The sequence below is a fragment of the Diabrotica virgifera genome, chromosome 6 (assembly GCF_917563875.1).
Source record: "Diabrotica virgifera virgifera chromosome 6, PGI_DIABVI_V3a".
Taxonomy (NCBI): domain Eukaryota; kingdom Metazoa; phylum Arthropoda; class Insecta; order Coleoptera; family Chrysomelidae; genus Diabrotica; species Diabrotica virgifera.
In genome coordinates, this window is record NC_065448.1 from 223,566,733 (window position 1) to 223,593,193 (window position 26,461).

The 26,461-nt window shown below is 33.9% G+C and overlaps 1 protein-coding gene across 1 annotated transcript in view; it reads left to right on the forward strand.

Moving 5' to 3' along the window:
* The window catches only part of LOC126886749 (pleiotrophin-like), a 379,849-nt gene that overhangs the window by 341,312 nt on the left and 12,076 nt on the right, over positions 1-26,461 (forward strand). The window contains exon 4 of the mRNA XM_050653766.1: positions 18,885-19,046. Coding sequence (XP_050509723.1) covers positions 18,885-19,046 — 162 coding nt within the window. The remainder of the gene's footprint in view (positions 1-18,884; positions 19,047-26,461) is intronic.

The following is a 26,461-nucleotide window of genomic DNA, read 5'->3' on the forward strand; positions in this document are numbered from 1 at the left end:
GTAGGTACTCGTGATAAGCAGTTGGGCATCTCTAATTTTATTTTTGCTGATGATCATAAATTTAGTTTTTGATATATTTACTTGTAGTCCAAATCGTTCACTTACTTCATTTACTTTGTGTATTAGTTGCTGTAAACTGTTCAAACTGTCTGCAAAAATAACGGTGTCATCTGCATAGCGGATGTTGTTTAGGCGTTCTCCACTTAGGAGTATTCCATATTCGCAATTTTCCAAGACTTCACTAAATATTTCCTCTGAGGAAATATTACACTAGAGTGTAATACATTAGAATACAACAAGCAATGTAAACAATGAATAGATTATGTTCGTTGAGGTTAATTTAAAATATGAATAGATTGGTTTTTAAAGGTTTTCTTCTTATTTTTAAGTAAATTCAATCCTTTGAGAAATGTGATGAAAAGAAGTAATCAACATAAAAATGTTCTGAAACTGTTTTCTTGCGCATTATATTTTTGATGGGATTAAATTGATTGTAATGACTATTTCATTCATAGGAGATTCTGACCAATAGAACGCTGCAGAAATAAAAATTAAACTGATTATTTCATTCCTGGGAGATTCTGACCAATAGAAAGCTACAGACATGCAAATTAAGGTGATAATTTTTGATAATCTCCCGTCGTTAAGCATATTACGTCAGATGCCCTTCGTTGCTACGAAAAAATACATTCAGTGACATTAATGACAAATGTTTTAAAAATTAATTAATTAAAAGTGATGACTTTCAACCGTCAAATACATATTTACACAACTGTGTGTTTAATTTCACTAATTGGTACTTACATATATAAATTACAATAAAATTTTGGTTTTGAACAGTTTTATTCATGAAATAATCGCAACAAATTGCACTCGAACTCTAAAATTAATATAGAATTTTTGCCCTCGTGACACTTTGACATAATTTCACTCGCCTTCGGCTCGTGAAATTAAAACTGCCAAAGTGACACTCGGGAAAATTCAATAATTTTAGAGTTCTTGTGCAATTACTACTGATAATTTTTGATAATTTCCCATCGTCAAGTATATTACGTTATATATTAAAAGAGTATTAAGTAAATTAGTTCCATGTTTTTGGGCATGAAGAAGAGACTTCCAATGATGTCTCATCTTATTCTATTTATGTTTAAGTTTTAAAATAGGTCCTGAGGCCAGGTTCTATCTAGTCTCCTTGTGGCAGGGCCATTATGGAATAATTCCCTAACTCATTGTCATGGTGAATGGTACGTTCATGTTGTGACTCCGTGGCTCGATGGATATCTTCTCTGATGAAAGGTATATTTAAGTCTTCGTGAAGTGTTTGATTAGTTACGTACCATGGTGCGTCCACTATTGATCTTAGAACTTTAGACTGAAATCTTTGGATGATATTCAGTGATGTTGACTTTGCACAGCCCCAGAGGTGTAGTCCGTAGGACCAAATAGTTTTGAGTATTGCTTTGTACAGAAGAATTTTGTTTTGGATGTTGAGTTTTGATCTGCGTCCAAGGAGCCAATACATTTGCCGGAATTTCAAGTCTAGTTGTCTTCTTTTGGTCTGGATATGTTTCTTCCAAGTAAGACGTTGGTCAAGATGGAGACCAACGTATTTAGCGTCTGTTACTGTTGGTATTCGTTCATTTTCCATTCTTACAGGTGGGCATGTGTTGTGGCGGTTGGTAAACGTTATTTGAGATGATTTTGTTTTGTTTATTTTGTTCGCCATTTTGTGTACCATTCACTGAGTATGTCCAGATGGTGTTGTAGGTCTTGTGAGGCTTGTATATGACCTTCATTTACAGCTAGTATTGCTACGTCATCAGCAAAGGAGGCGATCGTAGTATTATGAGACTCTGGTATATCGGCTGTGTAGAGTGATAACAGCAGCGGCCCGATAACACTACCTTGCGGAAATTCGGAGTTAATAGGACAGAGGCTGGATTGTTGGTCTTTGAATTTTACTGAGAAATATCTATTTGATAAATAGGATTTGATTATGAGGAAATAGTTACTAGATAGTGTTAATTTTACTTTGTAAAGCAGACCTCTGTGCAAAACTTTGTCAAAAGCTTGTGAGATATCTAGGAATACAGCGTTGCAGTATTTATTTTCTTCGAGAGTTTTTGATATTTCATTTACTATTCGATGGACTTGTTGTGTAGTAGAGTGACTTTCCCGAAAACCAAACTAATGTTCTGGTAGTAATGATAGGAATTCATGATCTGCGTATATTCCTTGTAGAAGAAATCTTTCAAAAACTTTGCTAATGATTGGGAGTAGGCTGATGGGTCGATAAGATGTTACTTCATTGGGCGCTTTACCTGGCTTAAGGATCATTATGATTTCTGCAAATTTCCATATTTTTGGAAAGTATGATAAACTTAGCATGCGATTAAATATTACCGTTAGCATAATAATGGCCTTACGAGGAAGTTGTTTTAGTACTTGTGCCGAGATTAAGTCATAACCTGGAGCCTTTCGTGCGTTGAGTTTAGTTATTTCTTTCTTGACTTCTATAGGAGTAAAATTTTTGATTGGAAGGGACATTTGACATGCTGCGCTAATTAGTTCTTCCACTTCTTCATCGGGGTCTGGTGGCTTGGTTTGAAATACACTCGTAAGATGTTCAGCAAAGACGTCCGCATTTTCTTTGTTGGAACGAGCCCATTCACCATTTGGTTTATGAAATTGAAATAACTGAAAATAATGTTAGTTATACATAATTTTTCAAAAAAAAATTCCAATTAGAAGGATGTAATTGCATACTAGAATTTAGTTTTTAATTCCAAACAACTGTTCATAATAGCAATTTTCAATATTGTGAAAAATAAAGCTACTTTACTCTTGAGTTAAATTGAAACTTTTTGGCATACCTCGTATAATATTCAAAAAATGTGATATTTGATGGTTCAATCCTAGGTTTTGGACCATGCAGAGCTTTTTATGAAGAATAACTTTTTTTCGTAAAATTAATAATAAAAATGTTTTCCATATGGCGGAATGGGACATTTCGATGCCGCCGGTTCATCGCCGGCCGTTTCGATGCCGCCGGTTCATCGCCAGTCCATTTCATCGCCGTCATATCTCGCATTTCCTAGAATTCCTAATTAATACTAAAAATAACTAATAATTGAAGACACGAGTGGATGAAGGTGCTATGTTACAAAATTTAGATTTTGACAAAATTAAGGTTAAAGTTTTTCATTGTAAACTTTTCTCACATTCACTTTTATTAGGTAAAAACTTTTCTATGTCGTTACTAGTATATGGAATATGTTATTCACGGAAAAAATATCAACAAAAAAAAATGTGTCTTACCAAAATTTGAAAAAAACAGTACATAACACCTTCATCCACTGTATAATTCTAAAGAAATTAAAACAACTACTGTTTTATGGAAGAATCATGTATTAAAGAAAAACTTATCTAATCAGCTAACAAGATGTTATTGCTTAATATAAGGTAATAACAGTAATATAACGTAATACATTATTTTTTTTCTAAGATTGGTTCATAGAAATATCGATATTCTGGTTTTACAAACTTAAGCTGTTCTTGGAGATTTTTTCTTTTTTCTTCAGAGATAGTTCCATATTTCTCCCGAATTCTTTCGATTTCAATATTCTCTGGCGCTGCTGTTCTATTCTTATTTTGAAGAATATTTACTTTTCTAAAAGGAACTGTTTCGTCATATGATTCTTTATACAAATAGGAACCATACTCTTCCACTCTTATCCATTTAATACCGTCTCTAAATCTGACTGTTTCATTTAGTTCGTCCTTTTTTCTGTTAGTAAGATGAAGTTTTTGCGGTATATCAGCAATCCTTCTAAAGTGTTGAGCCATGTCGATGACTTGATTTTTTCGGCTAGCCTTTGAAATTATTTCCCGGTACGTATCTGGTACATATACCGTGTCGTGTTTTCGTAAAACCTTCTCGATTCTTCCGAAGTCTCTGTCACAATCTAAGTAAGTATGGCCAACCTCAGGAAACTTGTGGTCAATACAACGGAAGTATCCCTTCAAAATAAGATACTGATAAAGGCAAATCATGTGGAAGTTCTTGTTCTGGCCCGCACATGAATCGGACCAGATGATCAGATAATCCTTTTTGGTGATGCTTTCGTCGACTTCAATATATCTGAGTAGAGAACTGCATATTTCTGCACTTCCTCTGTTTGCAAGATCTTCGGTCCAGGTACAAAAACATGCTTTGTCTAGGCCTTTTGTAGTAATATGCACCCCAAAATTATAAAACCACATTTGCCTAAGGTAAAATGCTTTGGACGTTGTTATTTTTGGCAGTGGCATTGTTTGTTGCATATCGATTGTAATATAGACCAAGTTGTCTGAATCTTTTGCTTTTTCTTTGTCAAGTTTGAGCGCTTTAGTTGATGCTGTGTAGTTTTCTTTATGTCCATCGTTAGATTCACCTCCATCACAGATACTACACGTATCACTTTTCGGATACCCAAATGATAAATTAAACTCTCGCGAAAAAATGTTGGAATATGAACATTTTTTAATTCTAAATTTTCCAGGAAGTTGTGCCAGATTACATTCCTCAAGATAGAACTCATACATTTTGCTCACATTTAGTAGGGGAGAAAGATATTTTTTATGAGGATTTCTATTTCTGGAATAGTGCGACTCTTCGACAGGAAATTTATTTATGTGCTCTATCACAAAATCCCTAACATCTTGTCCTATTTTGTGTGGCCTATTGGAGTGCTTACCTCTGCGATCTGGAGGAGGTGCTGCTACACTACTATTTATACGATTCTTTATAACATCAAGTTTTTTTCTGCCTATTTGGTATAGAGCGCATAACGCTTCTTTGCACACCTTTACGGTAAATCCATTTTTTGTAACGTTATACGTATATGACGCAGTTTTATGTTTAACAGCATCTTTTCTTTCCCTCAACACTGGTTTTTTAATGATTGATTTAAATAGTAAAGCATTTTTTGCATTAATATCAAGTCTATAAAATTCATCCAAAAATGCCTTCCTGTCATCTGCTGAAAATTTAGTGCTACAAGAAAATCTACAGCCTTGTCTACAAAGAATACCTTTTTCTGGCTCCTTTCTTGGAACGACAATGTTTTTGTAAGACAAATATTCTTCACCTTTTGCTCTATCTAAAGCTGCTTTGTGTTTCTTCCACGTATTTGGATCTCGTTTTCGTTTTTTGGAAACTTTTGCTGTCGTTGAAAAAATCTTTTGCTTTCTTTGTTTTTCATTTTCTTGGTCAACCTCGTTAGACCCGTTAGAAGGATTAATTATAGGCTTTTGAATAATCCCGCTTCCTTCTTTGTCTCCAGAAATGAATGTACCTCCAACAAGGTTTTTTACATGACTGTGGTCCGCTCTTTCTTCGTCCTCCGTGACACTAGTTCCTGAAGAACTGCTTCCTTCATTACTCGGAAAGTATTCAGCATCACCACTGCTGTCTGACAAGAATGGTTGGGTCCCCTCCAAATCTGAAAATAAAAACAGCTATTTACTTATACTTATATTTTAATTCTTCCTAATTATTATTGTTTAAAAATTACTTTTGAAAAGATAGGGGAATCCCCGGAGCAATCAAGTGTAAATATTTATAACAGATGATAGTTGGGTTATGTATTTCAACCAGCTTATTTACACTTTTATATAAATATTATGATCTAAATACCTATTGCCCAAAATATAATAAAACTTAATTATTTCATAACAACAGGATTGCACTTACCTGTTACATTTGAAATTTCAATGTTGAGGTTAGAACTTGCTGTGAATTCATTTTCATCATTTGGCAAATTTTGTTCACAGTTTATTTGTTCCTGCACTAGTTTTAACATTTGTTTACCTCTGGAACTCATTATAAATGTTAACTAGCATTAATATTATGATATTACTGCAAAAAACTGTAACAATGACACAGAACACGTGCGCGCAATACCAACTCACCAAGTAAAACAAAATGGCCAGTGAGTGGATGAAGGGGTTATGTGTGTCACTTAACACCATCATTCATATGACGAAGGTATACAAAATATTACATGAATGTGGATGAAGGTATTTTGTGCCTATAACACCTTCTTCCATTATTCACTGGAAAATAATGTAACATAACTCCTTCATCCTTTAAAAAACCTAGACTTCTGTTACGAATCTTAGAATTCTAATGTGGCCACGTGATAAACAGGTACATAACACCTTCATCCATACAAAAAAACCGTTTTTAGAAAAATGTTACATAGCACCTTCATCCACTCGTGTCTTCAATTGTAACTGTCGAAAATTCGGAAATATATCAGATAGCGATTAATTGACTGGCGATGAATCGGCCGGCATCGGCATCGAACTGGCGGCATCGAAACGGCGGCGATGAAACGTCCTAGACCCTCCATATGGATACAACTTACAGGGACATACTGTATAAATTTTTCAAGTTTGAATTTTAAATAAGTGTTTTGTATGGGCCATTCCACGAACATACGCCTGTTTTGGATTACTTCGACAACGAATATTTTACTGTGCAACATAAGAAGTATGAAAGTAAATGGCGCTAATAATTATTCCAATAAACAACAATGTTATTTGCAATTTACTTTCGTTCTTCTTATTTTGCACAGTAAAATATTCGTTGTCGAAGTAATCCAAAACAGGCGTATGTTCGTGGAATAGGGTATATCTACATAAATAAAAATATAACTCTTGAGCGGCCACAATGTATAATCCATGCAATAAAATAGCATGACTAACTATGGCCAGACCATTACTCCTGATATGAGCTTCCGCAAACATTTATCTATGTTTATGTCGTTTTAAAATATTGTAAAACGTCAAGTAAATTGTAGTGTAGGAGTTCGATTTAGCAAATGGATATTTTTGCATTACCCAACTATACATTTTACGAGATAGAGTGCCACTTTTCATATTATATTTCAGAGTAAATGAAATGTAAGTAGGCACAGGGAAACTCCAAAGGGAAATTGGGAAACTCTATCGCTGCGCAGGATGTAATACACCATCGAAGTGGTAAATCGAGATCAGAAAATAAATTATAGATTTCTCGAAAGTGTTTTTATGATTTTCTTTCCGACGTTCGTCATGTAATGGAAGTTTAGGCACACACAAACATTCACCTATATAGGCACTTACTGATCAATTAACTATGAACAACCACACACTTTTGGAATATAGAATCGAGTAGACTTTAAAAAAGATGGGAACAATCGTTCAATTCACGATTACGGTCGCCGCGAGCGATTCATCAATTCTGAATCGCTCCATGGCTGGCTTTGACTCAATTTGTCATATCCCGGTTGATTTTCGCTAGACCAACACTACAGCTCGAACAAGATTGAGTCTATTAGATCAGTTCTCCGTAAGATTTCGGTTGACTCCAACTCAATACGTTGGAGCCTGGTTGGCCACCAGGGCCCAGTGAGTTCCTTCCAGATTAGTTCTCTAGGTTGAACCAACTTTCCGTTACCTCGATCTCTATTTTAAATAATTCCGACGGACCATCTCCTAGCATTCATCGGTAGTGATGGGAACTCTGGTGGGACGGTGTGCGTTCGATGCGAAAAACAAGAAAAATGTAGCATACATTTTTTTGTGATGTATATCCTACACGGCGTGATCCCATCAACGGTGTGGTCTCTGTCTTTTCTTCAGTACTTCGTAAACTGGTCTTGGATGACTGTCAAGAAGATGCTTCCCTCTGTAGATCTTGGGCGTGGTCCCCTCAAATCAATTGGGACAGTCTGTCAAGGCTTTTCTACAGCAGATAGTCACATTCTTCCTGTTGATTGCATCTGCGACGGTTTATCCTTAAGGCATTTTCTTTAATCATAGTATTTGTCGGTTGTCACTTCGCAAACTGGTTTGGGATGACGGTCAAGATTATTCTTTCCTCTGTAAATCTTGGGCTCAGGTAAATCCTCAAATCAATTTGAGGTAAATCCTCAAATCAATTGGAACATATCAATTAACGTAACACTAGTGAATAATCTCAGATATGCATAAAATACGATACAATAGGTACTCCTTGCGGAGAACAAAGAAAGACTGCAACTTTTGATTGATCGGACTACGCAGTACTGTGAGAGGTATGGAATGGGTCTGAATCAGTGGTGTAGCTGACAGGCCCGCAGGGCGGGACGTTAGGAGGGGCCTCTTAAAGCCTTCAAGCTTAATAATACTTCTATCTTTAAATTGGGGACTAAAACATATTTTCCTAATAAGCATCAAAATAGGGAATTTGGAAGGAAATAATGAAGCGGGTAATTGACGTAACTCTTAAAATGTTTTCGAGTGCAGTTTAGTGTTTCGTACTTTCGTAGACATGTTAGTAGTTTAGATGAAAGTGAATCCCAAAAAAGTAATTTTTTGTCGGTGGTTCTTTTATTAGCTAAATATTATCCTGTTTTAGCTAAATTAATCGATAAAAACAATAACTATAAAAACACACATTACTTGGGCCCCCAAATACAAAACGAAGTTATAAATTTGCTGGCTCAAGAAACTGAAAACGAATTGATTAATTAAAAAAAATGTTTTTATTCAATAATTCTTGATACCACTCAGTATATATTTCGAGACACAATCAGCTTAATTTTATTTTCTGGTGAAAATAATTTATCTTCTAAAGCAGAAGTTGTTGAAAGTTTTTTGGGATTTATTCGCATGTGCAGAAGGTCTTGTAAATGAAATTTTAAAATTTATACAATCAAAGCACCTTTCCGTACACAACCTGCACCTAGTGTTGAATGATGCCGTTGCTGCGTTGCTGGTGTACGTGTACAGGAGTTGATTGTTTTAGGATATACATAATTAAAAGATTATGTTTTTTAGTGCAAGTATTAAAAGATAGGATGTACTATTACTATGTACTATTATGACTGGATCCATCGCGTTTACCAACACTTAAAAGGTTATGTGAAACCCGGTGGTCATCCAGACATGATGCTGCCAGAAAGCCGATGCCGCACTGCAGGATGCTAGATGGTGGCTTGGAGGGTGGATTTTAAAGGTGGATGGTGGAGGGTCGCTGCATCCTGGACGCAGTGAAAGAGTGAAATGAAGTCAGAAGTCAGTATCCAACTGACTGCTGAGGAATCGTTTGTTTCATTTGTTACGTTACATTTGGTTTGTTTTTTAGCTTATCGTCATATTAGAGGTAAAACTCACTCACTAAACTTTTCAGAAAGTGGAGAAAAATCGACTTAAAGTCAAAAATTGTTTTTTAAATTCACCTGATTTGAATATTGGATTTTTTTTAATGCAACTGCAAAGAATAAATAAAACAGATATTTTAAGCCATGTTTCGTCACAAAGTGGGTCTTCTGGCTCCCAAATTGCCCTCCTTTTATACACAGCACTTATTACGCTTTCATCCATAGCGAGGCTACCCGGATGGATTATCAAACACGACTGATATGGGTGGATAGACGCCTGGCGGACCACCGGGTGGGTAGATGGTAGTGGGAGGCCACTGCGGCTACCGTCGTTGTATTATTCGTGGTATAAGTATCTGGATGGTCGCCAGGTGGGTATCTACCATCCCTTAGAATATAAATAAACAGGAAGGAGTGTGTCATATATCAACAACACCTGAAATTTCTAGCGGAACCGGCCATCTTGAACGTCTGTGGATGACTCATAAGTTTTTGTCAACGAGTTAGAAGGTGTTTGTGTATTGGATCAGCTGTGTGCATTGGCGTACCATCTGGTAAAGCTCCTGTATATGCAACCAATTAACTGAAGTTATTAGTATAATAAAATTTTATTTAACTGAATTTTCAACAAAATATTATATTAATACGTATTTTCTCTTGATCTATAGCTGTTTGTTTAACATCAAAGATGTAATAAAATCGTTAAGAATTTCTTTTCTTTCCTCTTTCAAAGGTACGTCACTGGAGATAGAAAGCAAATCTGACAGCTGATCGCCATTTGCAACCTCCTTCCTGGCTCGGAGTCATTTCGCATTGTACTCCTTCCTGGTTTCTTTATATTCTAAGTACCATCCACCATCCTAGCAAACTTCCTGCACTGCGGCATCGGCCTATGGCTTTGCGTCGAGCTTTCCGACACGTAATGAAATCTTTAACGAAAATTTCATTGCTATCTAAAAAACGATGAAAAATTATAAGTTAATGCATTATTAGAGCATATTATGAATAATTTTGAATTTGTCGTTAATCGTTAACATTACTATTTAATCTAAAATACTTAACTTTATTAATCTAACATCTACACTTTTGCAATCTGAAACGGCAGAGTTAACGGTCGCCCTTCAACTTTTTGAAAAAACTCTGATAATCTAGAAATGAGAAATTCGTTTTCCGAAACTTTAGCAAAAGCAGCAGGAATAGCAGAATAGTGAGGTATTATATCGGAATTTAAAAATAAACGGATAAAATGTATACAACAATTTTACGATGCGACGAAAAAATAACTTTTAGAAAAAATGTTTTCTAGTTATTGTTTTCAATGTAAATTTAGATATAATATTGCAACAACTTACTAATAGGTTGGTCGGATTAAGATATACTTATGTATAAAAGGTTTTCATGTCTATTCCCAAAAAATCTATTAACACTAACTGATGAAGACTTATTAAAGAAAGACCAAATATTGTCATTTACACATATTTTAGTAATTATACTGTTATTAGTTGTTTTCGTTATGTTTATAATACGAGGGCCCACAAAAATTGTCGCGGGGGAGGGCCGGATTCTTCATATACGCCACTGGTCTGAACACAAAAAAAAACAAAAATCATGATTGTGAATAAGAACAAGATTGAAGACGAGACAATGTACGATAAAGGAAAAACTTTAGAGAAAGTATCCAGATATAATTACTTGGGATGTGAGCGAAATGAAAGCATATCGGGCTGTTAGCATCGATTCGCAATTAAATAATGTAACATGTGTGTCATAGCGACATTTGCTAAAAGCAAGTGAAAGTTTTACTTTAATAAAATATAAAACAATATCAAAATAAAACTTTATTGGAACCTTTTTTTTGGTAACACCTTCGTGGCTTCTAAAAATTTGCAAGCCAAACGAATGTCGGAGTAAAAAAAGCTAAGGGAAATCTAATAATTGCATTTCACTTCTCGCCTGTCCAGGGCTGAAAAAACTCCAACGAAAAATGGTTCTCTATTCCGAAAGTAAAACTTTTGCTTGGTTTTAGCCGATGTCGCTACGACACAAATGCCACGTTATTTCGTTGCGATTCGATACTAACAGCCCAATATGCTTTAGTTGGTTCAGAGAAAGTCATATACATTCTCTGATGATAACCTTAGAAAGTTTCAAACCGGTTAGAGTATTTATGAAGCTCTCTGAACGAACTGAAATATAAGACGTCTTTTGGTGTCGTTTCGCAATGAAATCATTATTTATTTCTATTAGTTTTACTTCTAACTGAGTATGGGGACCATTTTTCGTTGAAAATTTTTCCGCGCTGGACAAGCGAGAAGTGAAGTGCAATTATTAGATTTCCCTCAGACTTCTTTGCTCCGTCATTCGTTTGACTTGCAAATTTTTAGGAGCCACGAAAGTGTTACCAGAAAAATGGTCCCAATAAAGTTTTATCTTGATATTATTTTATATTTTATTGAAGTAAAACTTTCGCTTGTTGAAAACAATAACCTTACAAATCAATAAATGACTATAGAGAGATGGGCTACAAGGCTACATCATATAACAAATTCTATTTGTTTACTGAACCAAATCGTATCAACTGCACAGCATTTTTTATCTCGTTTCAGAATTGGATCCTTGAATCCAAAGCCACGTATCCGTTCGCTTGGAAAAACGATTGAGTTAATGAGGACGTACAGATTTTACTGCCGCAAAAAATGTTCCCGTATATATGGAAACCCGTTCCGTTTGTGCTATTTTCGAACAACGTTGATAACGAGTTTTATTTGGTACACGTGTATGATGTATCTGAGGTCGAGTTTATGTTGTTATGAGTCGATCTTTATCCGCCGCCGCCGCAGTATGTTTCCTGACAATTCAGAGGTCTGTGTATACTCCTGGAAATCCCTACATCAAAACATTTGCTTTTTTTCTATTCCACGTTTGCCCTCGATATGTCCTTTAGTTGAAGATATTTTCGATGTATCGTTATATTCCATCAAGATATCTCCGTTAAAAATAGTGTCACTATTTGTTAATATAACGCACATAGATTTTAATAAGGATAGCTTTAGGCCATTTACACAGGCGCCCATATAAAAATTTTCAGGGGGGGGCCAAACGTGAAGATGTTGCACATTATATTTTTGTATACTTTGGATAACCATAACCATATTATATAGTATACAGCACCTGAAAAGCTAGGGGGGGGCACGGCCCCCCCTAGCTTTTCGAGCTTTTCGAGCACGAGCATGGGTATGGGCGCCCATGGGCCTTTATTTTGAATATGAAGAATTTGAAATTGGTCATTAAAATAATGATTATGATCTAGAATCTAGAAGGTGACGTTCGTACTTAGAATCTGTTTTTCTATTATTGAAAGTCTTTTGTTTATAAGTAAATCATTATAGTTATTAAGGTACCAAGTGTATTATATGGATAATAACGCTTGAGGTCAATGGTGTATATACCCTATACCGAGGGCCAGGGCCCCCGCTATCATATGTGCAAAGTGTGCAACGCACGCTGGCGCCATCCTCTTAGAGGCGAGAAAACCCAGGGTCAAAAACTAAATAAAAAATTTGCAAAAAAAAATAAAATTTAAAACGAAAGTTGAGAAATTAAACAGGATTAGATATAAATACATACGAAACATATTTAAATTAAGTGATTGCGATCTTTTAAAACGTTGTTTTGTTCTTGAAGAACATAATAACGGACATATCGGCTTAATAAGGATATAGACTCCAACCATTTGTTTAATGAAATTAAAGCGTTATAGCTATTTGTATAACAAGGGAGGAAAGTGCTACTTTTCCTCCCGAGAATGAAGTTTACTGCCCGACGAGTAGCGGAGGGCAGTAATCATTCAAGGGAGGAAAAGGCACTTTACTACCATGTTATACATATGGTTTTTCCACCTTCCTCAAATAACAAGTCATTTTTTCATTTTTACTTAATTTATTTATGTAACTAACCAACAAAATTTATTAGAACTCAAACTAACAAGTAGGTACAATATAACTGTCAACTGTCAAATATAAGTCAAATTATTAATGTAAACATTGTTAAATCAGAATAACAATTTGCTGTTTTTACCATTCTGCAAAATACCGACTGTTTTAAATAAACGTTAAAATGTATAGATACTTACGTAATAGAAAATAGATATTGTACAGGGAATCAATAAGTTATATTCCACGAATGAAATACCATGACGTCACTTTTACTTTTCCTCCCTAGGGAGGAAAAGTACAACTTTGTTCCCTACAATCAGGTCCGAAAAAGTATACTTTCGGAAGAGGTAGGTGGAAAAAGTTATTTCATTACATGATGATATATTCATTTCATCAATTTCATTACATATTTTACAATATATTATATTTGAAAACAATTTAATCTCCACCCTTCCAAACAAGCATTTCACTAAGAATTCTTTTGACATTGCCCGCATCTGTAGCTTTTAGCACAGACTTTGCGAATTTATAAACAAAAACAAAATTTTCGTTGAAAATCATTAAACATCATTTAAGGACAATGCTTCAAGAAAGAAATTTTTGGTGATATAAATTTTATCAATGTACCTAATTAATGAATTTGAACGTAAAATACGGCGATACCGTGTAATTTTCAGGGTCCCCACCGAATTGCATGAAAATTTGGATTTAGGTTCTACTTCCCTTTACTTCAAAGTTGGACTTGTGCAGTTGTTTGCTTTTGATTGGGGTGTGAAAGTTACCCCTTCTCGGGAGTGAAAAATATAGGTTTAAAATAAGTCCGAAATTAATAAACTGACTAATTCTAAGAAACTTTTGTTCTATAGAGTTTTGTAACTAAATCAATACTTTTCGAGTTAATTACGAGTGAAAATGTTTATTTTTAAACAAAAAAACACGTTTTTTAGCGGTTTTTCGCAAATATCCCAAAAACTAAGTATTATATCGAAAAAACATTGTTATCAAAAATTTAGCTGATAAAAAACGAAAAAATTCATGAAGTCTATTTTACCCAAGAAAAAGAAAAAGACGAAAAGACCCAGATACAAAGTTTACTATAATTAAATAATCAAAAATAACTAACATAAAAATATTAAACAGTATTTAAATCTAAGACTTTTCGTTCAAAGAAACTGCTTTCTGGCAGCATCCTAAATCTTTGGCTTTTACAATTTATAAGCACAGAGACGACGAATATAGAAGAAAGCGGAGAGGACACGGTCATGTATCCACTACCTTTTCGTCTAGAAAAAGGTCCGAAAGGCAGTTTCGAGTACTCAAAATCTGAGTAAAGATGAAAATCGAAATCGACAGTTTTTGTTTTCATTTGATTCAGAGTTGGACCACTATCTCCAGACAGCTGTTTCTGCCTCCTCAGGCTTTATCAATGGAGCTATGCTGTCTTTACTGGAAAACTGTCTTTTCCCTTTATTCTATCTAGTAAAAGCAAAATTGAAGCTCATGAAAAATACGTTCTTATTCGTCAAATTCCAAATCAAATATTTCAACGTGAAATAACTAAAAAATAAAGCGCTTTTCGGGGAAAACTCATTACAACTTATTATGATTGCTAAAGTTCAGTTTTTGCCTTATCTCAAGCACCTACCTAAAATACCTACCTACCTTCAAAAAAATAAATAAATAAACATGAACCAAAATGGCTTAAGGGGCGCCAAAAGCCTTTTTTGCACACAGGCGCGAGTAGTTCTTACGGGGGCTCTGCCGAGGGCCTTTGGCCCGAGGCATATACGTTGACTGACCGAAAGCGTTATTATCTATAATACCCGTGGTGCCTTCAACGTTTAATGCCCGACTAAATTATTCTTTATATGCAAAAAATTTGAATGAATTTTGAATTCATTAGTTTTCAAATAAGTACATTTACCAGCAATAGTCGTAACGTAATTGTGGTAACCATAGTTTTACTTAGGTTGTTTTGTCAACTTCACAGTATTTAACTAGTTATTTAAATTTAATGTCCTACGGCGTTATTTTTCAAAATAACGCCCTAGGGCATTATATCATACTTAACTAACTTTGATCAGGTCATTATTTGTCAAATAATATACCAGTCGGACATAAACGAATAAAGAACGAAATAAACAACCTGTTTTGAATTTATGGTAAATAGTAGGTATATTACTTACATTTTTTCTAAACCTAATGTGTATATAATATAATAATAAGCCGTATTTTTAAATTTCTAACGTCATAATTGGAGTAAAGAAATGCAACATGTCAAAATATACAACACCAAGTAGTAAATTATGTACTCTATATTATAGACCTTAGCATAGTTAACTCGTAATGTGTGTCCACCACTTTACAAAAGCAATCCGTATAGATTATTAACAAATATTTATCCGTGTTGGAGTCAGAAATCAGGCCAACAAAGCTACACACGTACTGACATGATAAATTTGTCAGGATGTTGGAATAGCAAGACCACCCGACAAAATCAGTTCGGTGAAGTCGCTGTGTTTATGCCGTCCCTCGCATACAACAACAGACGGCAGCCGTGCCGTCTTTAGGCTACGGCTCCACGGGCGGGAAATTGACGCTAGCAGTAGCAGTAAAATGAACTTAAGGTTCCGCAGAACGGAATGGGAATAGCCGAACTGAACCGACTACGCACAAGTCCTGTAATCGGTACAGTTCGGCTATCCCTATTCCGTTCCGCGGAACCTTAAATTCATTTTACTGCTACTGCTAGCGTCAATTTCCCGCCCGTGGAGCCGTAGCCTTACGCACCCAGTAGCATAGAGAGGACTTAATGTATCCTTTCATATTATACTGTCGTTCAGTCGCACGAAGATAGTTTCTTTGGTTGTTTGGTACATTATATTTTCATTTACACTTTGTGGCTATTTAAAATAGGTGCATATATTTTATATTATGATGTCTCAGATTGGTAGTGAAATATTAATAACATTAATTGAAGCGAGACCTGTTCATTGGGACAAAACAATAGAAATATATAAAGATAGAAACTTGACGAGAAATGCTTGGAATGGTGTATGCCGTGCACCTCACAGTGCACGAATTAATTTGAATTAATTAATTTGACGAATTAGGTGATAAAGAAAAAACACATTTTATAAGTACAGCAAAATTAATTATATGTTACTGATAACAACAGTAATTAAAACTGCTAAGTATATTATAATAAACTTTATTTTACATAGTTGCAATTAACGTTGAGTATAGAGGGTGTTCCATCAATATGTGTGAATATAAAAATATATAAATCGTATCTTTTTGTGTTAATAGGATGGACCCAATGAATTCGATTCCTCTTATTTCTCTTTCTTCGACGATAAAGTAAACACAACGCTATAACTTGATTTCGCACCATATAAAATATACCTTTTGTTCTACGAAATTATATTTAGTTTTATAGGGTAAACAACTTGGTAAAAACTGGAGTAGGTCGGCGGTCACCTCTTGTGTGAAATTATCTAAAAACATTTAAAACGAGGGGAACAACATTTAAAAATGAATGGATGACAGAGGGTCTTTTTAATTCTGTACATGAAAAACATAAATTTTAATATTGTTCTGAAGCTGTTTTCTTGTGGAATTTTTATAATAAACTAGTCTAAATGGGAAATAAGCCACAATTTAACTAAAAAAATAATTTCATTAACGTTTCGACGCCCAAATCAGATGTCGAAACGTTAATAAAATCATTTTTGTAGTTCAATTGTGGCTTATTTCCCATTTATAATAGTTTATTACATAGACTGTATGAGCTAATTAGATGAGCTAATCCAATATTCCACAAATAACTTAGTAGAACAACGATTATAAAAACAAATTAAGGCTTTTAATTAAAAACATAAGAAATAATAACTGACAAATTAGAAATTGCAAATGAATTAAATATTCATTACAGTACATTAGGACAAAAGTATGGACAAAAAATACCCATTTGTAATGATACATCGTAATGATACATATCCGACATAGTATCATGTACATACCTCAGCCACAAAGTGTAAATAAAAATAATATACCAAACAGCACAGCAAAATATCTTCGTGCGACTCAATTCTTATTGTGTGAAAAGGACAAGTGCACAAAACTACGGCACGAAAAATCCCTCGCACGTTCAAAAATCTTATAATGTGAAACAGCAGTCAGGATTAGTGCTGTTTCACATTATAAGAATTTTGATCGTGCGATGGTTAAAATCTACATAGTGGCTCGAGCAATCATATGGAATATTTCTCCCTTCACTGCTTGAAACGTTCAGAGAAGGGCGAGCCACTATGTAAATTTCAACCATCGTACGGTCAAAATTCTTATAATGTGAAACAGCACTTACTCTTTTGTCGTGCGACAAGCATAGATATATTGACCTGTAGATTAGGCTAGCTATGGGCCGCTGTGCAACGAGGTGTAACGCCGATATCAAGGACGCCATTGGTCAATATTCATTTTGAGTGGTCTAGCCATCTTTGTCCGTCATATGAGCGGTATCGCTTAGTAAAAAGGGATAGATAGACCACCGATCGACTGCCGCGCGTTACGCTTTTTTTGCTCAGTATGCCTTGTCTACTGTTAACATGCCTCTGGCAACAAAAGAATACACACGCTCCAACAGTCTAATTTTGTCAGACCTAACCATAGATAAAAGTGTTGTGTGATTGGGTAGAATGCGATCTTACTCTTCAAAAAACATGTGACGTATCTCAGCACTTGGAAGGATACTACAAATCTGGCCTCCACATAAGTGGTCTGTAGCTTCGACATGATAGGTGTGAAATTTTAAACGTTCTTGTTGTTGATTGGATAGGAAGGGTAGCGTAATCTAGCCTCCATGCTAGGTACATCATAGCCTCCATACGGTACTTCCAATATTTAATATTTTATTCAAGTGGACAATAAAGGTAAAACACAAACAACTTTTGTTTCTTAATTATTTATTTATACAATAATGTGACATTTTACATAGAAATATGAGTATTTAATTTGGATTAAATATATGTTTACTTGTTGAATTTTTCCACCGTTTGCACACAACAGCTGATCGGAGCCATTAGACTTACACCTAACAACAAAACGCGAAATAAAATGTGTATTTTAAAACTGTTGAATAAACAGTAGGTAGGTACCTACAATCAGAAAATCTCTACCTTACAATCAGAAAAACTTACCTTTAAAAAGGTTCTCGATTACAAAATAACACAAATATCAAAAAACACGACTGAATATCTTTTTATGGTGACACAAACAAACTACAAACACAAAATAATAACCGACCATAATGACTGAACACAGACAGCGCAGGATCTCTGGCGGCACGCGTCCTCTTGAAATTCGAAAATCCCGTACAAAATCTAGTCAGTGCAAGATTTGTCAAAAGTCATGTTCCACCAATCACGATGCCGACATCAGCGCCTCTGTAAAATTGGAAGGAAACTAAATACGATTACATTTTTTTACTAGAGTGCGCGGGGCATGGACCTAACTTTGTCAGTCCTAACTTTGTCAAAACGTATGTAGACGGTTTTAGCATTAGTCCGCCACTGGGGATAAACATTAATATTGAATTCGGGTAGTTTGTATTGAACAGAAAATAACCCTGTTGTATACGACACTATTTTATTAACTTTTCCAATCGTTGATTTGACTCTTTTTAACAACCATATTTTCATTTTATATCAAACGAACTCGATTTGCCCTTTGTGTAGATAGGATATACCTCACTAAACGTTATTTTTTCTTTTATTTGCAGCATGTCGATACGAGAAGGGAACATGGGGTGAATGTAACGCGCAAAGCCAGATGACAAGGAGTGACAAATTGAAACCCAACAGTGATGCATCATGCGAGCAGACTAGACAAATAACGAAAAAATGCAAAGCAAAAGGTGCCAAGCCAACGAAAGATAAGAAAGGTAAGATACGGTTTTACTTTGTTTTTATTTACTGTGATTTAATACGTAATGAAAAAATTTCAAAAGGTATACAGGGTGACCAAATTTTATTACGGCCGATTGAATTCAATTATGAATAACATACATTAATAAACAAACTGACAGACTGTTCAAGTTTTACGCTGAGCATTGAATAATTCCACTACGAAACGCAGAGCAATTAGATATCCTGCTACACTGAAACCTAGGTTTCAACAGGAAGGAAACCCAGGAACCCATTCTGGTAAGATGTGACACATGTGTCAATAATTAGATCCCCAGCATTATATTTGTGGTAAACTTCAAATAAACGTTGTGGTCAACGTAATATTAGACCAAGAAGGATCTGTTTTTAGGTGGATGTGAGAGGTGGCATTCGGATTTTTGCGGATATAGTTAGGTGATAACTTCGTTAATAATAATAGACTCATGCTCCTTCTCAAATATGCCCGGAACATTAATAAAAAAAAATAAAATATTTAAAAATTTCAAAAAATTTAGTTTTTTTCTACTTTTTTTTGCTTATAACTTTAAAACGATTCATTTTGGAACAAAGTCGTACAGGAATAAAACAAAGATAATTAAATTTTCTATCAGCTACGATTGGTTAAAAATGTCTTAATTTATCACCCTTGCTGCAAAATAGCAATAAGTATAAAATAGGGGGCAAAACAAGCCTGTCTTTATTCAATGTTTTTCCATTACTTAGGTTACACTTGGAACCTTCCTAATTCGCTTAGAAAATTTTTGTAATGTGCTAAAACCGTCCACCAAATTTCATTAAAATTGACTTTCTAGATTTTGCATAATCATTTTGCAATCTAAACTTTTTTTTTAAGTTAAAAATTTTTAAAATCTTGCACAACAAAAACTAGAATATGCAAAGATTTGTCAATTTTTTACATATAAAGAAGCACTCCACCTATCTAATGCACTTTACAGAATTGAAATCGGATTATTTAAGCAGCCTCAGCAATGTTTTAAAGTTATAAACAATTTTTTGGCTTATAAACAAATTAGTGCTGTGGCCAGGAGGGGGTGCTACGGGCTCCTTTATTTAGATGGACTTACCCAAGTTTTTTTTATGTATTTTGACCCATAGAACACGGATTTTTTGGGTAACAGTTGATCCGGATGTCGATAAGATTGTTATAAACAAAGAACTTGAGGAATTACATAACATCGATTTTTCGCAAAACAAAACATTTTTTGGTATTTTTTGGGTAATTTTTTTGTATATCTTAGGTAATTCTAAGCAAAAAATGTTCTTACAAGTTTTTTCGTAGGATGCATAGTTTTCGAGATAAACGCGGTGGAACTTTCAAAAAATCGAAAAATTGCAATTTTTGAACGAATAACTTTTGATTAAAAAATAAAATAGCAATTCTGCTGACAGCATTTGAAAGTTTAAGTCAAATTATACCGGTTTTAATTATTTGCATTGCTAAAAATTAATTTTTTTTTAATATTAAACAAAGCTATTTGTTTATAAGCCAAAAAATTGTTTATAATTTTAAAACATTGCTGAGGCCCCTTAAATAATCCGATTTTAATTCTGTAAAGTGTATTAGATAGGTAGAACACCTCTTTATATGTAAAAAAATTTCAACTGCCAATTTCTAAATGGTCTACTTTTTGTTCAGAAAGATTTTAAAAAATTTGAACTTTTTTAAAAACATTTAGATTGCAAATTTATTATGCAAAATCTATTAGGTCGATTTTAATGAAATTTGGTAGACCTTTTAAGTTATAAGAATTTTCTACGCGAATTACTAAGGTTCTAAGTGCCACCAAAGTGGTTAAAAAATTGAATAACAAGAGGCGTATTTTGCCCCCTTATTTTGTATTTATTGCTATATTGCAGAAAAGGTAATACCTTAAGACATTTTGGACCAGTCGTATATCATACAAAATTCAATTATCTTTATTTTATTTCTGAACGACTTTGTTCCAAAACGAATCGTTTTAAAGTTATAAGCAAAGAAAGCAGAAAAAAAATCGATGTTTTTCGAAATTTTTAAATATTTTAATGTTCCGGGCATATTTGAGAAGGAGCATAAGTCAATTCTTATTAGTCCAGAAAGCCACTGCGCATCCGCTAGGAAAAATATTCTAATTCGGATTTTTTGCACAATCTTACTGAAAAAGGACCCCTTTTAACAAATTTGCATGTTGCCAGGACCAAAAGGTGGTCAAAAATTTTTTAAACGTTTTTTTTTGTTTTTTTCCTAAAATTATTTTTTTTGCATGGAACAAATTTTTTTTAGGTTTTTTGGATCATTACAAACAGAAAAGGTCTTTAGTGACTTTTCTCTAAAGTTGATAGTTTTTGACATATAAGCGATTAAAAATTGAAAAATTGCGAAATCGGCCATTTTTAACCCTCAAAAACTATGTGAAAAACTGAAAATATGAATGTTGCCGAGGTAGGTAGATATTCTTTAAACATCGATTGATGAAATCCCGAAGAGTCTTTTGCAATACAATATCAAAAACCCCTTTGTTTTTTAATTGCCAATCAAGCGTGCGCGACATTTTTTTCCACCGTTACATGTGTATACAGTATGGTACAAATGAAAGGAATAAATTCGTTATTTCGTAAACCGATGACTTTAGGGAAAAATCCCAAAACAGGTCGGTTTTCATTTTTAAGTTATGATATTGTGGCATATATAGTATACTAGTGACGTCATCCATCTGGGCGTGATGACGTAATCGATGATTTTTTTAAATGAGAATACGGGTCATGTGCTGGCTCATTTGAAAGGTTCTTCAATTCTCTATTCAGTAATATAAACATGTACATCATTATTTATACAGGGTGTCCAAAAAAATTTTATTAAATTAAATCATGTGGCAAATTGACAAAAAAAATTAAATTATTGAACACCCTGTACAAATAGTTATGTAAATGTTTATATTACTAAATAGAGAATTGAAGAACCTTTCAAATGAGCTAGCACACGACCCGTAGTCTTATTTAAAAAAATCATCGATTACGTCATCACGCCCAGATGGATGACGTCACTAGTATACCATATATGTCACAATATCAAACTTAAAAATAAAAATCGACCTGTTTCGGGATTTTTCCTTAAAGTCGCCGGTTTACGAAATAACGAATTTATTCCTTTCATTTGCACCATACTGTCGGTGGAAAATAGTGTCGCGCACGCTTGATTGGCAATTAAAAACCAAAGGGGTTTTTGATATTGTATTGCAAAAAACTCTTCGGGATTTCATCAATCGATGTTTAAAGGATATCTACCCACCTTGGCAACATTCAAATTTTCATCTTTTCACATAGTTTTTGAAGGTTAAAAATGGCCAATTTCGCAATTTTTCAATTTTTAATCGCTTATATGTCAAAAACTATCAACTTTAGAGAAAAGTCACTAAAGACCTTTTCTGTTTGGAATGATCCAAAAAACCTAAAAAAAATGTGTTCCATGCAAAAAAAAATAATTTTAGGAAAAAAACAAAAAAAAAAACGTTTAAAAAATTTTTGACCAACTTTTGGTCCTGGCAACATGCAAATTTGTTAAAAGGGGTCCTTTTTGAGTAAGATTGTGCAAAAAATCCGAATTAGAATATTTTTCCTAGCGGATGCGCAGTGGCTTTCTGGACTATATTACTGTTAGTGTCACCTAACTTTATCTGCAAAAATCCGAATGCCACCTCTCACATTAAAAAATAGACGTTTTTTTACAGATTAGTCCTGGTCTATATAGCATTACATATTAGAATTGAAAAACATTGTAACAGATAAGAGAGTCGAAAGTCAGCTCAAATAAAAAAACTATTCCAAATTTGACGATGTATATTATTCTTCTTCTTCGTTTTGTGCACACATGACTTTCTCTGTTTTTCAATGTGCCATTGTTCCATCCAACGTTTCATCGTTATCGTGGTCTTCCCAGTGATCGTCTTCCTCCGAATTGTTTCCTATGTACAAAAATGTACCTGTCTGAAGTCTGGAATGAGTTTAGTGCAACTGATTTTCATTAGGGAGTAAAGACTAATTTGTTAGCTGAGATTTGTACCGATTTTTAATATCATATAATAAAAGCTTCGCACATATAAAGTTGATATAAACCTAGTACACAATTTCATGGCCAAACATTTTCAAAATTGCAAGACACATATTATTCTGAATTTAATCGCGGTCCGCACAAAACTAGCCTACGGTCCGGATGCGGACCGCGGTCCGCTAATTGGTAACTCCTACCCTTGAGTCTGCCACTACTTCTGCGTTCCTTTAAAGTTTTGAAAACGTACTGCTGCTATATGGTTCCAATACAGACAGTACATTCTTTCACGGTTTTTGCTCTAAATGTTAAAGAACCGCTTGGATTGACATTAAATTTGGCATACGCATAGCTTACATGTCAAAGAAAAAAGTGATATTGTGCCGATGTGTGCTTTTGCCCTGGGGGTGACTTTCACCCCCTCTTGGGGGTGAAAAAATATATGTCCAAAATAAGTCCGGAAATGGGTAAACTGACTAATTTTAAGTAAAAAATATTACTGATTTTTAATAAATCAGTAGTATTTTATATATGAATTTTAAGTAACTTTTGATCTATAGGGCTTTTTGGCCAAGTCAACACTTTTCCAGTTATTTGCTAGTGAATATATTCATTTTTCAACAAAATAACCACATTTTTAAACGGTTTCTCGCAAATAACTCAAAAAGTAAGTATTTTGTCGAAAAAAACGTTCTTAACAGAAATATAGCCTGTAAAAAAGTTAAAAAAATGGTGTACGCGTTAGGTCACTGGACCTTGTAGAACCGGAGGTATAGCCAATGAAAAATAAATTCATATTCCCCAAATTTCAAATAGAATATTTCGACGTGATATATCCAAAAAATTAAGCACTTTTTGTAGAAAACCCATTACGACTTTTTTAAAGTGTTTAAAAAAAGCTTTATTTCTGTTTTTATAAAAAGTTTGTAGCATTAAATGTAAGCAAGTTACGCTCAAAAATAAAGTTGTTCCATTTTGTTTTGCCAAAAAAAAATCGGGATGCCACCCTCTAATTAGCAATTTAAATGAAAGTAATCGTTACCGCTCCACAAATTATTTTACTTATGTTGTGTTTATATGATCTGTAAGTTTCATCGATTCAAAGTGCTTATTTTTTAAAAAAATTTGGTTTTAAAGTAAAATTTTAAAAAATTTTAATTTTGAAAAATATTTTTTTTTTAAAATAACTTAAAAATTGTTAGCGATACCCAAAATCTCGAAAAACAAAAGAAGTCAGCATTGCTTTTCTGAATATCATGTATTTTTTGTTTTTCTCTTAGACAAAAATTGATTAAGATTTGGTGTTTCTAAATTTGCATACATTCGTGATCAGTGACTCGTTCAACCCCTTTTAACTACAGCCCTTTCAAAAATAATGACTTTGAACCGATGAAACTTACAGATTATATAAACAATACATACGCGAGTCAAAAAACTTGTGAAGTTGTAACAATTAAGTTCATTTGAGATACTAATTAGGGAGTGATTTTCCCGATTTTTTTACCAAAAAAAAGGGACTAACTTTATTTTCAGCGTAACTTGTTTACTTTTGATGCTAGAAATTTTTTTATAAGACAAAATGAAGCTTTTTTTAAACACTTTAAACAAGTTTTCCAGTATTCCATTTGGAATTTGACGAATATGAACCTATTTTTCAGTAGCTATAACTCTGCTTCTACTAGGTATAGAGACGTGATATATACACCATTTTTTTAAATTTTTTACAAGCTATATTTTTGCTTAGAATCTTTTTTCGACAAAGTACTTACTTTTTGGGTTATTTACGAAAAACCGTCTAAAAGCGTGGTTATTTTGTTGAAAAAATGAACATATTTACTGGCAAATAACTCGAAAAGTATTGACTTAGTGAAAAAACTCTATAGAACAAAAGTTACTTAAAATTAGTCAGTTTATCCATTTCCGGACTTACTTTGGACGAATATTTTTTCACCCCCAACAGGGGGTGAAAACCACCCCCAGGGCAAAAGCACATATTGGCACAATATCACTTTTTTTCTTTGACTTGTTAGCTATGTGTTTGCCAAATTTCATGCCAATCCAAGCGGTTCTTTAAAATTTAGAAGTTTTGCAATATTTTGCCGTTAAAGAACGGACTAAGATTGGCGATGACTCTTATATTCTTGGAATCCCATCCCAACTCTTGTCTAGTTTTTATTTCGGCTATAAAAATTATTTATCTCCTAATCAATTTTTCATTATTTTTATTTATTCATATCATTTTAAAATCATTAGTTCTAAAAATTGGTGGATGACAATTTATTTGAAATATAATCGACAGTAATAACATTTGCTCAGGCACGTAGCCAGGAAACGTTCTTGAGGGGGGTCCAAATACAACTCAAATTTTTTGTTAGGCTAGACTCTAGACTGACGGTAAGGTATTGAAAAAAATATTCAGAATAAATTTTAGATTCATATGCAAAATTTGAAGAAACTATTTTAATATTTAAAAAATTGCAATAACAAGTGTTTACTACTTTGCTAAGATATAACATCTATATGACGACAATTTTATCCTAGTAAAATAAGTTGTTTTTAATAACTAATTTCACCATTGTACACTCACCAGCACAAAATTCCGCCACCCAAAATTTTTGATTAAATTTGACAATTTATAACTTTATTATTTGTGCTCCGATTTTTAAGATTCTTGCAACAGTTTGTAGGTACATGCATTGGTATCGTTTTATATTATTCCGGTAACACAAAAATTTGACATGTATGGTATTATACAGGGGTGAATGGAAACGTTAAATTTTCTCGTAACTTTAAAAAATTCTGTGAAAAAATGGAAGAGCTGATTTTATTTCATAGTCCTGTCATATTATTCCGGTGGCATCACTAAAATTTTGTGTTTTGAATTATTGGAAAATCTCTTTTCTTGAAAAGAGCTGCATCATTTTTTGTAAATGAAAACACTGATGGACTAATAAAATATAGGTTGGATTGATAAGATTAGAAAGGCCCACATGCAACCTAGGTCTCAATCCTATTGAGCATTTATGGGATGAATTAAAAAAATAAATTCGCCGTCATCCTAGGCCTCCAGAAAATTTGGTACAGTTATGGCCCTGGTAGAGGAATATCGGGCTATTCCCCAGGCAAGGATAACACAGCTTTATTCGATGCCAAACAGATTGCGAGCAGTCGTTGCTGCAAGAGGTGGCCATACCCGCTATTGAATTGTTTTGTTTTGTTGTTAGTTTTGTTTTGTTTTGTTAATTTTAGTGCGTTTGGTATTTTTAATTAAAAAAACCTTCACAGCAGTGTTTTTAGTTACAACTCTTACAAGAAAAGAGATATTCGGATAATTCAAAAAACAAAACCTTAGTGATACCTCCAGGATAA